The 11,301-nt window shown below is 49.6% G+C and overlaps 5 protein-coding genes across 5 annotated transcripts; 4 read left to right on the top strand and 1 right to left on the bottom strand.

The window, feature by feature from the left end:
• Nucleotides 1-1,710: 1,710 nt before the first annotated feature.
• BDQ94DRAFT_143581 (uncharacterized protein) lies at nt 1,711-2,425 on the top strand. The gene is made up of 2 exons (XM_026766269.1): nt 1,711-2,027; nt 2,092-2,425. Exons 1-2 carry the CDS (start codon nt 1,967-1,969, stop codon nt 2,208-2,210), a joined length of 180 nt encoding a protein of 59 aa, XP_026626711.1. The 5' UTR covers nt 1,711-1,966; the 3' UTR covers nt 2,211-2,425.
• Nucleotides 2,426-3,012: 587 nt separating this feature from the next.
• On the top strand, nt 3,013-3,396 carry BDQ94DRAFT_32334 (uncharacterized protein). Its single transcript, XM_026775492.1, has one exon. The coding sequence runs from the start codon at nt 3,108-3,110 to the stop codon at nt 3,321-3,323; it is 216 nt and encodes a 71-aa protein (XP_026626710.1). The 5' UTR covers nt 3,013-3,107; the 3' UTR covers nt 3,324-3,396.
• Nucleotides 3,397-4,612: 1,216 nt separating this feature from the next.
• BDQ94DRAFT_170276 (40S ribosomal protein uS15) lies at nt 4,613-5,698 on the top strand (the record flags this gene model as incomplete). The annotated part of the gene is made up of 4 exons (XM_026771454.1): nt 4,613-4,814; nt 4,880-4,912; nt 5,413-5,459; nt 5,525-5,698. 4 exons carry the CDS (start codon nt 4,613-4,615, stop codon nt 5,696-5,698), a joined length of 456 nt encoding a protein of 151 aa, XP_026626709.1.
• On the bottom strand, nt 5,478-8,592 carry BDQ94DRAFT_178676 (fanconi-associated nuclease 1; the record flags this gene model as incomplete). The annotated part of the gene is made up of 3 exons (XM_026773173.1): nt 5,478-6,512; nt 6,579-8,043; nt 8,091-8,592. Coding segments are annotated over 3 exons (2,558 nt in total), but the record flags the coding sequence as incomplete, so codon positions are not given.
• Nucleotides 8,593-8,970: 378 nt separating this feature from the next.
• On the top strand, nt 8,971-10,257 carry BDQ94DRAFT_143575 (DPY30/SDC1 family protein). The gene is made up of 2 exons (XM_026766267.1): nt 8,971-9,438; nt 9,535-10,257. Exons 1-2 carry the CDS (start codon nt 9,275-9,277, stop codon nt 9,623-9,625), a joined length of 255 nt encoding a protein of 84 aa, XP_026626707.1. The 5' UTR covers nt 8,971-9,274; the 3' UTR covers nt 9,626-10,257.
• The last annotated feature ends 1,044 nt before the right edge of the window (nt 10,258-11,301 follow it).

Raw genomic sequence — 11,301 nt, 5'->3', positions numbered from 1 at the left:
AGCCATCTGATACCTGGTGTGACTCAGAATAAAGCAGATCTCCCCTTTGTGCCCCTGACTGTGTACAGAAAAGGGTGCCACTGACTTCAGGAACAAATAGATCCACTCCTGAACACAATCATCAGCCAAGTAAAGTACCTTTGTAACCCAGCACGTAAGCACAGGAGGAGTACAACTTGATAACGACGCCTCCGTCGCACTTCCATCGTCATCGGCACGGGCATCAATTGCAACAACCCCTCCACATACCGTGTAATCTAGATCGATGCCCCAGTGGCGGCGGGCGCATGGACCATCAATTTACTCCAGCAATACTACTACATCGTGCCGCGGCCGCTGCGAGGACTTGTGCCCATCGCCATCCAGGTTACATCCTCGAACTGCCTGCCACACGGACCTGCATCCAGTTTGCCGTAGCCGCATATCGGGTCTAGTTAGTGCCATGTCCATCATCCCCAACAAACCCTCGTCGCTAAGTAGATAGTGTAGATATCCCGTTGCGCGGGAATTTGCCGCGGGTGTGATCGACATCAACCTTTTTGTTTGTCAAGCATCCACGGTAGTTGAAGCCTACCGAAGGACGTTCCCTCGACCGGCTAAATTTAGGGCATCCACTCCGGCACCCGAAGCCTGGGATACTAGTTTAGTCTCCCCTTCTTACTTGCCAGGAGCTTTTGCGTGATCCAGTATGGATTGACGTTCCTCTAGTCTTAATCTGGCTGATAGAAGTGGGTTTTGCATATCCGGACTGATCGACTTCGGTAGTAGTTAGCTATCATTTTCCTCTAGGAAAACCTTGGTAACTTTGGAAACTGGGTAGCGAAAGCCGTAGACCAAGCTTTTTGAGAGGGGGGCATGCTTATTTTCCTCATTGGGTAACGTGGACAGAGAGCAAGCCAGCTGTTCGATGGAGGACTGGGTATATACCGATCTTCAATCTTCAGTGGACATCTACGGGCGGGTGCTAGATTTTTTCGATGCCGATTTCGATTCCGCTTCTTCCCACAATCCCATTGATCGCCCAGCCTCTGGTTGCAACAATCCAGGCTCTAAATTCATGTATCCCAAACACCGACCAAAGAGATAGATAGTCAGCGAGCTGGCTTACTCCATAGTCTGTTGACACCACGACATGACAGACGTAACCACACGTGGAGAACTTCTATAAATGGTTCTGGCAATAATGGGAATAAACATTTGCCACATTCTCTTCGCGGCTTCTAGTCCAGGTTACTAAACTTTGCTGCATTACAAAGTTTTTTGTTCAACTTCCCACTTGGATGGGGCCTTTTGCGACAGTCTGTTTCGCTTGGCTTTTTGGACCTCTACCCGAGTCTAGAATAGCTACTAAGTTTGTACGTTTGTAGACTGATGAAACTGTCAATCTCCAGTTATGGCTCCATCCCGTCTTCGGCATTGCTCCCGCGCATCCCGCAATACGAGATGTTAACTAAACCGATACTAAGTTATAGCTCAACCAAACTTGCTCGGGAAGTATCCAGATGCCTTTCCAGACGCCATAGACGCCTCGCGTCGAAGCTCCGTCGTAGAACTTTCCATCCAAAGTATCCTTCGTGTCCTTCTATGCGGGTTCCTGATTAGACTTTTCCCCTTTGGGTTTCTGCTCTTGAATTCAAATTCAACTCGAAATATGTCGCTGCCTTGGTGGACTTGCATCAGGGATTACTGGTCCATTGTAGACTAGTTGGCAGGGCCATGCAGGTGTGGCAGCTATTACAACTTATGGAGTATAATCCAGGATTTCTTTTGGACCAAAAGAGTACCTTCACATTTGTGTAGTAGCAGGAAAAGCAATGCATCGCTAGTGAAACAACTAAAGTACATACTACGGAATATTCTGATAGTTAGTCCCTAACCCCCCTAATGACTTTGATAGGGTGGTGTACTAACGAGGCGATCAGCCACTAGTATTGACAGACAAGCAATAAGCAACAAACAAGACGAGATGCACGCAAGAAAACATCATCCCTTTGTCCTCCCTACGCAGACAATCAATTCAAATTCTCCTATTTGCTTATTGCATTCAGATACTAGTTCCTCTGAAGGAATCCAATAGTATGCCGGGACTACCTGCATCACAGCTCATAGGGCTGTCAGAACAAATGCTCGCCGCCAAGCCAGTTGAGAGGAGACGAATGAGCAAGAAATTTGAGGGGAATCAATCATCCAACTGGTCGCCCGTTGGATAGAGATCCTTTCAGCTATCTGTGATGTCTGTGCTATCTTGTCCACTCTCGAATCCTGACTGGTGTACCTTTTGTATACGGTCAGCTTTACCAGCGGGGCAAATCAGCTGGTAGAACAGCAGCGACCGTGAAATCCCACCAGATCATGCGATGAAGGCAAGACAAGACAAGGCACATCGGTACTCGGATGCCGTAAGAGGCAATTCTCACTCTTGCCTTCCCAGCATATCCTGGCGATCCATCTCAGATCCCATTCGAAAATATCCAGCCCGTGCAACTGCGCCATCAGTTGTGGATGAAGGAGGCAAGCCAATCAGTCGCTGCCATCCAGCAGTGACGGTGACGGGGGCGATCATAGGCTCATCGCCAGCTGACCGGTCACAACGCGTGGAGACCGACGCTCGTTCACAGTACCCACGATCTCACCTCTCCGTCTTGTGCTATAGGGTCTCTCTGTGCTGAATGGTGATACATACGGGGCTCAGCTTGCCCTCGCACTTGCCCCTCTCCGCGCCGTGCCTGGTGTCGGTCGCACTCGACCGTCTGATTTGGCGATCCCTGAGATCAGACGTCAACGCACAGCTCGTGGAGTGGTCGAATCATGGACCTGGACTCGCTTGTCCCGATTACTTGATCGCTTCCGAGTTTATCGTCCCTGGTCTAGACTTGCCCTTTCTCCAGTTTACTTACGGTGTACAGAGTGTTACTGATCTCGCACAACACGGAAGATGACCGCTTCGATCGTACAAACAAAGTACGATTCGATCTTATTCTCCTCGTTTCGAATACCAACGTGTTGCTGATACCCACTTGCCTACTTTTATGCTCCACAAATAGCGGTCACATCAGGCTGGGCTGAGTGAAGCCTGTCAGTGACTCAATTACCACTACCAACGGCTGATGTCCACAGCCCACAGCTACTGCTGCTGCAATACTGACACATCGCCAATCCACAACGCGGGTTTACATGCCCAATCGAATGGCCCCCTTGGCTTCAAATGCGACGCATACAGATGCACACACAAATATTACCGTGTAGCTAGTTGGCCTAGGGCTTACGCTTACGCGGGTCTACTGTTGTTTCGGAGTTGCTGCACGAGGCAGACAGCTAGATAGACAGACAAATCGCGTCATGATCATCTATCTATCTACAGGATGTTCGCAGCAACACTCGATGCACGTCGCAGAGCAGACCATGGTTCGTCCGTCCTGCACACTGCGCGTCCATGTAAGTTGATTTGAAATATCGATCGACAAATCAGACTATGTCTTTGAATTTCCTACGATGTCGCGCGGGACTCGCTGGAAATGCAAGAACGAGCCTGATAACAGCAAGTGGGGAGAGAATTGTGATGCTGAAGCGGATGCACGAGGATGTCTTGGACAGATAGCCATGCCTCGTTGCGGTGTGATACTGCTTGCATTTGCTTGACATCGATGGAGATGTGCAGCTACGATGACTGTGTCTGTTGGACGATTGATGATGGGCTTTGCAACTCCACGGGGCTGCATGGTTCGTTACGAAGTCCTTTGCGATCGTGATAATGGCTCATTGTATAGAATGCATTGCCGATGAAATCGCAGTATAAGCTGCAACACAACTGTATTGTGTGAAAGAACATGGTCATATATCCCGTCGATTACATGCACAAGACGACGTATAGCCCGTCCTTTGCATCCTTTGAAAACAGCTACGATATGGTGTCAAGCGACTCCACGATCTACCCAGGCAGGAAAATAGATTTTAAGATCAGTTGAACAGTAGACACATTCATTGCTATATGCGCTATAAAACCCATCTTCCGATACCATGTTATCCTCAAGTCGATATTTGGCAAACCTATCTTGATGCGAGTCAGCACAATGCATTTCAACTCCCATGACATAACATTTCGAGGAATGAATGGATATCAGAAGTCCATTTAGATCATCGAGATAGACCGAAGCCTACCTCTGACATAAGAGGTACCAGAAAAATAAAAAAATATGGTGTGTTTCATCCTGTAAAGCAGAGGGGAAAAAATAGGGAGTAAAAACCAACCTTATAGCCAAATCTGCCAGCAACATAGCTGTAGTATTAGTCGAACATCATATAGTGAAATGAGAAATAACAGAGCACCATAAACTCTGAAGTAGCTCGCTGGCATACCACAAGAAACAAAAACCAGAGACGCAAAGGAAGTCAAAACGGAGCTTAAAAAGGTGCAGGAAGAAAAAATAAGCGAACCGCTCCCACATCACATGACCTTATCCACACAATCCAGCAAATCTGGAACCCACGTGACCCACGATCGCAAAATCCACACACGAAAAATAACCTCTCCTCCTTCGAACTTTTCGATACTCGACCAGCTCACTCACAACCCGTTCGACAACCACCCCGTCAACACCACCAATCAATCAAAATGGGTCGCCTTCACTCTAAGGGAAAGGGCATTTCGTCCTCCGCTCTCCCCTACTCTCGCACTCCCCCGAGCTGGTTCAAGGCTTCCACCGAGCAGGTTGTTGAGCAGATCTGCAAGCTCGCCAAGAAGGGTGCTACCCCCTCCCAGATCGGTGTTGTCCTCCGTGACAGCCACGGTGTTGCCCAGGTCAAGACTGTCACTGGTAAGATTCCCCTCTCAATTCTCAAATCGCGGGGATGGGAAGGATACTAATATGTGGATGAATAGGTAACAAGATCCTCCGTATCTTGAAGTCCAACGGTACGACATCACCGACATGTTCCCTTTCACCAGTCGCACCAGTTATATGAGCATGTTGTGGATGTGAAAATGGCTGCGGAAAATGGAATAGGCGCGAGCAGAGCAGCAGCTAGGACCCGGATCGGAATATATCCGGCGATTCGATTTCAGCCAGATTACGGGTTTGATTGATGGACAACGATACGATATATTCTGCACGGAAGTGAAGAAGAAGAAAGAGAACGAGGTTGAAACATACCCGGAATCGTTCTCGACTCCGTATCGACATGAACACTCGCAAACCTACAGCCAATCGCAATCGCAGCAATCCCGGCGCTCTCTGCCTCCCACCATCTCTACACCGCACACCCACAACATGTCCATAAAACTGGAGGGCACCAGAAGCAAAACTTCAACACCAACTCGCAGAAATGCAGTTGGATGTTGGAAGTTTCTTTTGCGTGATCCCGTATGCCTCTGCTTGGTCAAACCACAGGCTGACAGAGTGATCTTTTAAACAGGCCTTGCCCCCGAGCTCCCCGAGGACCTGTACCACCTCATCAAGAAGGTATGCCGTTCCCCATTTATCTGAAAACACGATGGTAGATAGAATACTAACAAAACTGGTATTAGGCCGTCGCCGTCCGCAAGCACCTTGAGCGTAACCGCAAGGACAAGGACAGCAAGTTCCGCCTGATTCTCATCGAGTCTCGTATCCACCGTCTGTCTCGTTACTACAAGTCCGTCGGTGTCCTCCCCCCCACCTGGCGTTACGAGTCCGCCACTGCTTCCACCCTCGTTGCTTAAGCGCGTGCACTTCTTGTGCTGGGGTAGAAGTTGTTGTGGTGAAGTGGCTGTCGTCGTGGTTGATTGGGTCGATCTGGAAGGGTTGATTCGCGATAGTCATGAAATAAAATTATGACCACACTATCTTTCTTTCTTTCTATCATCGTAGATGTTAACTGTAGATCTATCTTTCCATCTTCTATATTATATATGTAGTATAAGCGCAACGCTATTTACGTACATCTCACGAACGTCTAACCTCTTTAGCAACAACATTACAAACCTCTACCCTCACCCCAGCAGACGCCAAAACATGAATCCACAATCTCTGCGAATCACTCAACCGATCGTTCGCCGACTTGACCTCCACAAACATTACTTCTCCGTACCCTTCTTTCCCCTCAGCATCAGCATCACTCTTACCCTCCTCCCCTCCGTCAACGCCCTCCCCACCACCATTCTCCTGTTTAAATACCCTCCAAACCAGCAAATCCGGGACCCCACCTCCCCTTGCCTGATATTCCTGCGCCATCACCCTACAAACAGCCGCTAGCGCCTCGCCCCTAAAACACCTGACGATCTGGACCAAATCATCCAACTCAAACGACCAATCCAGCCCAATCGCGCACGTTTGGCGCGGGGATTGCTCCGCATGGACAGCGCGGATGAGACGCTCCGACTCGCCGTTGGTGATCTCCACAAGACGATGGTTTATCAGTGAGAGACGGGTCGGGTAGAAGGCGTCGGTATGTAGGTCTAGCGGGCTGGTTTGGAAGGGTGTTTGGAATACGTTGGGGATGTAGGTGTAGAGGATGTCGTAGAAGAGGTAGGTGAACTGTTTTACTTGTTAGGTTATGGGGTTGGGGAGGGGGAAGTGGGGGGAGGGTAGGAGAAAAGTTACCAGTGTTCGGATAATGCCTCCTTCGGAGTGGTAGCCTTTCCAGCCACGGTCTCTGTACCAGCTGAGACACATGCTTTCGACGCGGCATTCGCCGCCGTCGCGGGGATCGAGCCAGATGGTTGGGCGGTCGCGTTTGGATGTGGCAGTGGCAGTGGTGGTAGGGGTGGTGTCGTTTGGGGTTGAGGGTTGGGTTGGCTCGTCACGCTCAATCTGGATCCCTTCGATCGTGCGCTCCGCGGGTTTGGCTAGTCGGACGTGCCCGAAGTCGTGCTGTTCGCGCTTGACGACCTTGAGGGCTTTTTCGAGCTTGGTAATCCGTTTCTGGAGGTCATAGTGGTAGATGAGATGGCAATCTGGGTCCTGGAGACCCGTTTCGCAGGTTTGAAGGGCGATGCGGCGCCAGTGTTTGCGTTGAGCTTCTTCGGTGCGTCCTTCGGAGGGTTTCAGAGCCCAGAGGTAGTGTTCTTCGAGAAGTGCTTTGCGCTGGTACCACGCGCCGCGACGGGCAGCGTGGAAGAGACGCTGGGCTAGGAGTTCAGACAGGAGGCGGTGCTCTTCTTCGTGCTCTTTGAAGCGGCCTAGGGGGTGGAGGCCCTTGTGGATGATGCGCGTGTAGACCCATGCTGGGGAGAATCGGCGGAGGTAGGCGCCTTCGTTGTAGTCGTAGATGGTGTCTTCTTTCTGTTGTTCCTGATGGAGGAGAGTTCTCCACCGGGGGTAGACTTTATATGCGAGGTCTTTGACCTGTGTTAAGAGTTCGACGGTGGGAGTGCCGTTGAACTCGAGGAGGTTGTCGATTAGGTATTGAGTGCGCAAGGCGGATTCAAATTCTAGGAGGGTCTCCCGTGAGGGAAAGATGGAGTTGGTTCGACAGACTACGTACTCGGGGAAGTTTCTGCGGGAGATCTTGGCTAGGATGATGGTGGTGAGTGATTTCTCGGTCCATTCGGTGGACCGGTAGAAGACTAGATGGACTCGTTCGAATAGGGCACGAGGGCCGGATGCTAGTCGGATGCAGTCGCCGGTGTAGTCGAGGATTTTTTGGATGAAGTGGTCCTCTCTGTTGTTGCCGTTGGATTTACTATTCCAGTCGAGGCCTGTCTGTTTCTGACTTGACCGATGCAGGGCAGTTATGAGCTCCTTCTTACTCTTCCCTGTTACTTTGGCGTCTTTCGCGAGCGTTTTCAACTCGTCGAGTAGTAAGAGCGAGGACGCTTCTTCCAGGGTGGTTATCTGATCCATCTCCTCGGCGAACTTGAATTCGCCACCTTGGCCCAAAACAAAGCCCGTATCGACGGGGACGGTGTCATCTGCGGAATTTCCATCTGCAGATGCCAATGATGGGAGCTTGCGAGCGCGGCGCAGTTCAGCTACCACTCGGGGCATGTCTGCAATATCCGAGTAGTAGCCTAGCCGGTTGACTCGATGCCAGGCAGAGGTCTTGCGAAGGAATAGACGCACGTATCTAGCCTATTAGCATGTATACATATACGAATAAGTCGGACAACACACAGATACTGAGACTCATAGTCCAATTCTCGCCACTTCCTAAACACCTCCATCTCTGCCTCATCGAACAAATGCGCCTCCTCATCCAGTACAGTTTCCAGTGCCAGATTGAACGCATCCACGTAGATGGAACTTCGACCCTTCCGCCATGTACCATCCCTCAGTCTCTGCTGGAGGTCCGGTTCATTCTCATCGACTGCGCGCGAAGCTTCATATTCCTCGATTGCGCGATTGTCCGCCTGTATGGCAGGCAGGGAGGACTCGAGTTCGGTTTGGCTGTTTGAAGGGATTTCAGAGTCATCTCCAGCACCTTCATTCCCGGCTTCAGCAGGGGTTGGATTGTAATCTAGTCGCACCGGCAGCGGTGTTTCAGAGGGCTTTATCAGCGGACTATCAGATGAGTCGGGAGTGTCTTTCTCATCGCCGGTGTCAGGCTCTTCCCTGGTAGTTTTTCTGCGCTTTGCAGAAGGACGAAGGGTGTCCCAGTAGTCCAGCAGGGACATGCTGCAACCAGAGCAGCAGCACTAACACATAGTATGCAATGATAATATCTCCATTTGCTTCTCGCTACAGGAAAAGAACGTGACGCGGAAAGACACGAAGTCACCTGACCTATATATCCCGATATGGACAAGCACAATGTATAATTTGCACTGTTTGCACTGATGCTTGATGCTGCGAAGCACAAGATGAAGCGCATGCAGTAAGCCGGCCAGTTCCATCGAAGATAATCCCAGATCCCTCAAATATCATATCATAGCTACAAGAATATTAAAGTTCACTCAAATATAAACCATGGCCGACGACAGCGCGGTAAGAGACGTCCCAGAACTGCCAGGAACCACTCCTGCACAGCACACAGTACACTCTCCGTCGCGATCCCCACAGGCGGAGCAGTGCAACTTGCTCCGCTTTTGTTTTACTCTTGAATTCTTAAATTTGCCCCCCATTAACCAAACCAATTCACTCCAATTGATCTCTGCTATTCTTTTTATTCTCACTTTTTGACCGCTTTTGAGCATTCACTCATACATCCCCTCCTACAGCAGGCAACAACATCTCAACAACCTCAGCCTCAACCTAATCCTCCACCGCAAACTACTTCTACTACATCTCCCTTCCCTCCCCAGAACCAACAACCACCGTCACAACCACATCCATCCCTTAATCCCGACAAAGATAAAATCATGGCTTCCGACTCAGCTGCAAACACCCCCGGTGCCGACTCCGCCGCTGCAACCCCCTCCGCCACCACTCAAGTCCGTCCCGGCGGCGCCCCGATAAGAAGATACATGAATGAGAAGATAGTGCCTCATCTTCTCGATGGGATGACGGTCGTTGCGAAGGAGCAGTGCGTACACCACTATTTATTCTCACTGTATTCTATTCAAACGAAGTGCCATCGTAAGGAAGCAAGCTGACAGTGTCTATGATGTGAATTGAATAGGCCACCCAACCCCCTCCGCGTCCTCGGCGAATACCTCATCCAGAAGAGCAACGAGGTCGAACAGCAGGGTGTTTCGAAGACTCCGGAGTAGACGTTCTTGCTTTATCGACTACTTATTGGTGCTGAATGGCAATGTGTGTTGTGCGCTACACATGAGACAATCATCGGGCCCAGAAATTATCCAAAGCATGGTGGAATAAGACTGGATGCATACGTACATCAGCATGTACCTTCTGTACGTGACGCTGATACTTTCAAGGTTCATCTCCATCTGCATAGGAGTAACAAGGAGATGAATGCTGATCCGCTCTAGTCTAGTCGTTCAGTCGGAGACGCACCCCCCACACAGATGAAATAGAATGGTTGGTCTTGGGTAGCTTTGGCATATGGAGAGGTTACTTGCTCGCTATGGGTTTCTACTCCTTAGGGCAGTGAATGAGTTTATCTTCGGCTCTATGTCTATATTGGATGGAGATAATGCGGTCATGAAGTTATGATTTGGATGGATATGTATGAAGAATTGGTTTGGTGGCTAGATATCTGTTGTCTTGGGATTATTAGGCACGGATTTTCTCATGGCCAGGCAGTCATTGTGTGCTGCATGTTGCCTAGATACTAGACACCAGATAAGATTTTTGCTTCTACGCCTACGTTCTATCTACGCCCCAACCAGAGGGTCCTAAATTCTCCATGTAAGGTACGGAATGCTACATAGGAGTACAGCGAGAACCAATCTAAAAAAACGAATTCATTCCCGGATCCCAAATGCGACGAAGATATCTATGTAACAAACAGATATCAAGGATGCTGCCCTGCAGTTAGCCATTATGAGATGATGGTGGAAAAACGAAGAGGAAAGAATAAAGAAAAAAAAAATAACAAGAGACACATGTAGATGTCCCCTGCTTTCAACCTAGGTCAATCAGAGCATAGCATTCTGATATTCTTGTTTCCAATCAGTCTCAGACCGATCGAACCTACCTCAATCACGCCCCTTCCATATGGCCGGATTATCGATTGCACCGGGGGAAAATGTACCGACGCCCGGAATTACAGGGTCCACTTGTTTGCTGCTGCCATCAAATTGGCTCTATTGCGAGAATTGGACTCTTCCCCTGGCGATACTACAACGCAAACGCTTATGGCGAACTGGTGCCGCGCGACACTGGTCGACCCCCCTCCAGACCGCCGGGTGCAGAGAGCGGGATCCAGGGCGTAAGCAATAGCCTCTGCAGGCTGAGCAGATTTATGAAGCTTCTGGCCGAATACAATCGAAAGTCGTTACGTTAAGATGAGTTGTATAAGACGCAAAGACGCAAACAAAGGCGAACAGCTGACTAGCGAGATAACGACCAAGTTTCCGGAAGGGTTGAAGAGTGAAATGTAGCAGTGTGCTGAAACCCATCTGACAATCCGAGGAATTACAACGTTAAAGTTCTTGTTCTTTCCCATGCCGCCAAATATTCCGGTGTTGCGAGCGAATTTAACAAAAGAAAACATCAGCGTGTGAGGAGTGTCGACGACACCACATAGGATTCTCCTTTTCTTTTTTCTTATTCTTTTTTCCCTTGGTTTTTCTTTTCTCTTTCGAAGATCGACTGGTCGCATAAACGGTGACATGTCGGTTTCGCCGGATGACATGTGAATGCGATGAAGACTTCTTCTCTCCATTTTCGACAAGACAACAGATGACGCCCCACCGTAGCCCGTTGAGCGCAATTCCATTCGAATGGGGGTATTGGGAATTAAAAAACCATTCCAGGAAAT

This window comes from Aspergillus welwitschiae (assembly GCF_003344945.1).
Source record: "Aspergillus welwitschiae strain CBS 139.54b unplaced genomic scaffold BDQ94scaffold_15, whole genome shotgun sequence".
Classification (NCBI taxonomy): Eukaryota; Fungi; Ascomycota; class Eurotiomycetes; order Eurotiales; family Aspergillaceae; genus Aspergillus; species Aspergillus welwitschiae.
This window is presented reverse-complemented; position numbering and strand designations above follow the sequence as displayed.

What these genes read in the sequence shown, in the direction of transcription:
- BDQ94DRAFT_143581 (XM_026766269.1), top strand. Translation starts at nt 1,967, where the DNA reads ATGCACGCAAGAAAACATCATCCCTTTGTCCTCCCTACGCAGACAATC. An exon ending in GACAATCAATTCAAATTCTC is followed by an intron (nt 2,028 to 2,091) that starts CTATTTGCTTAT and finishes TGCCGGGACTAC; the next exon opens with CTGCATCACAGCTCATAGGG.
- BDQ94DRAFT_32334 (XM_026775492.1), top strand. Translation starts at nt 3,108, where the DNA reads ATGTCCACAGCCCACAGCTACTGCTGCTGCAATACTGACACATCGCCA.
- BDQ94DRAFT_143575 (XM_026766267.1), top strand. Translation starts at nt 9,275, where the DNA reads ATGGCTTCCGACTCAGCTGCAAACACCCCCGGTGCCGACTCCGCCGCT. An exon ending in ACGGTCGTTGCGAAGGAGCA is followed by an intron (nt 9,439 to 9,534) that starts GTGCGTACACCA and finishes TGAATTGAATAG; the next exon opens with GCCACCCAACCCCCTCCGCG.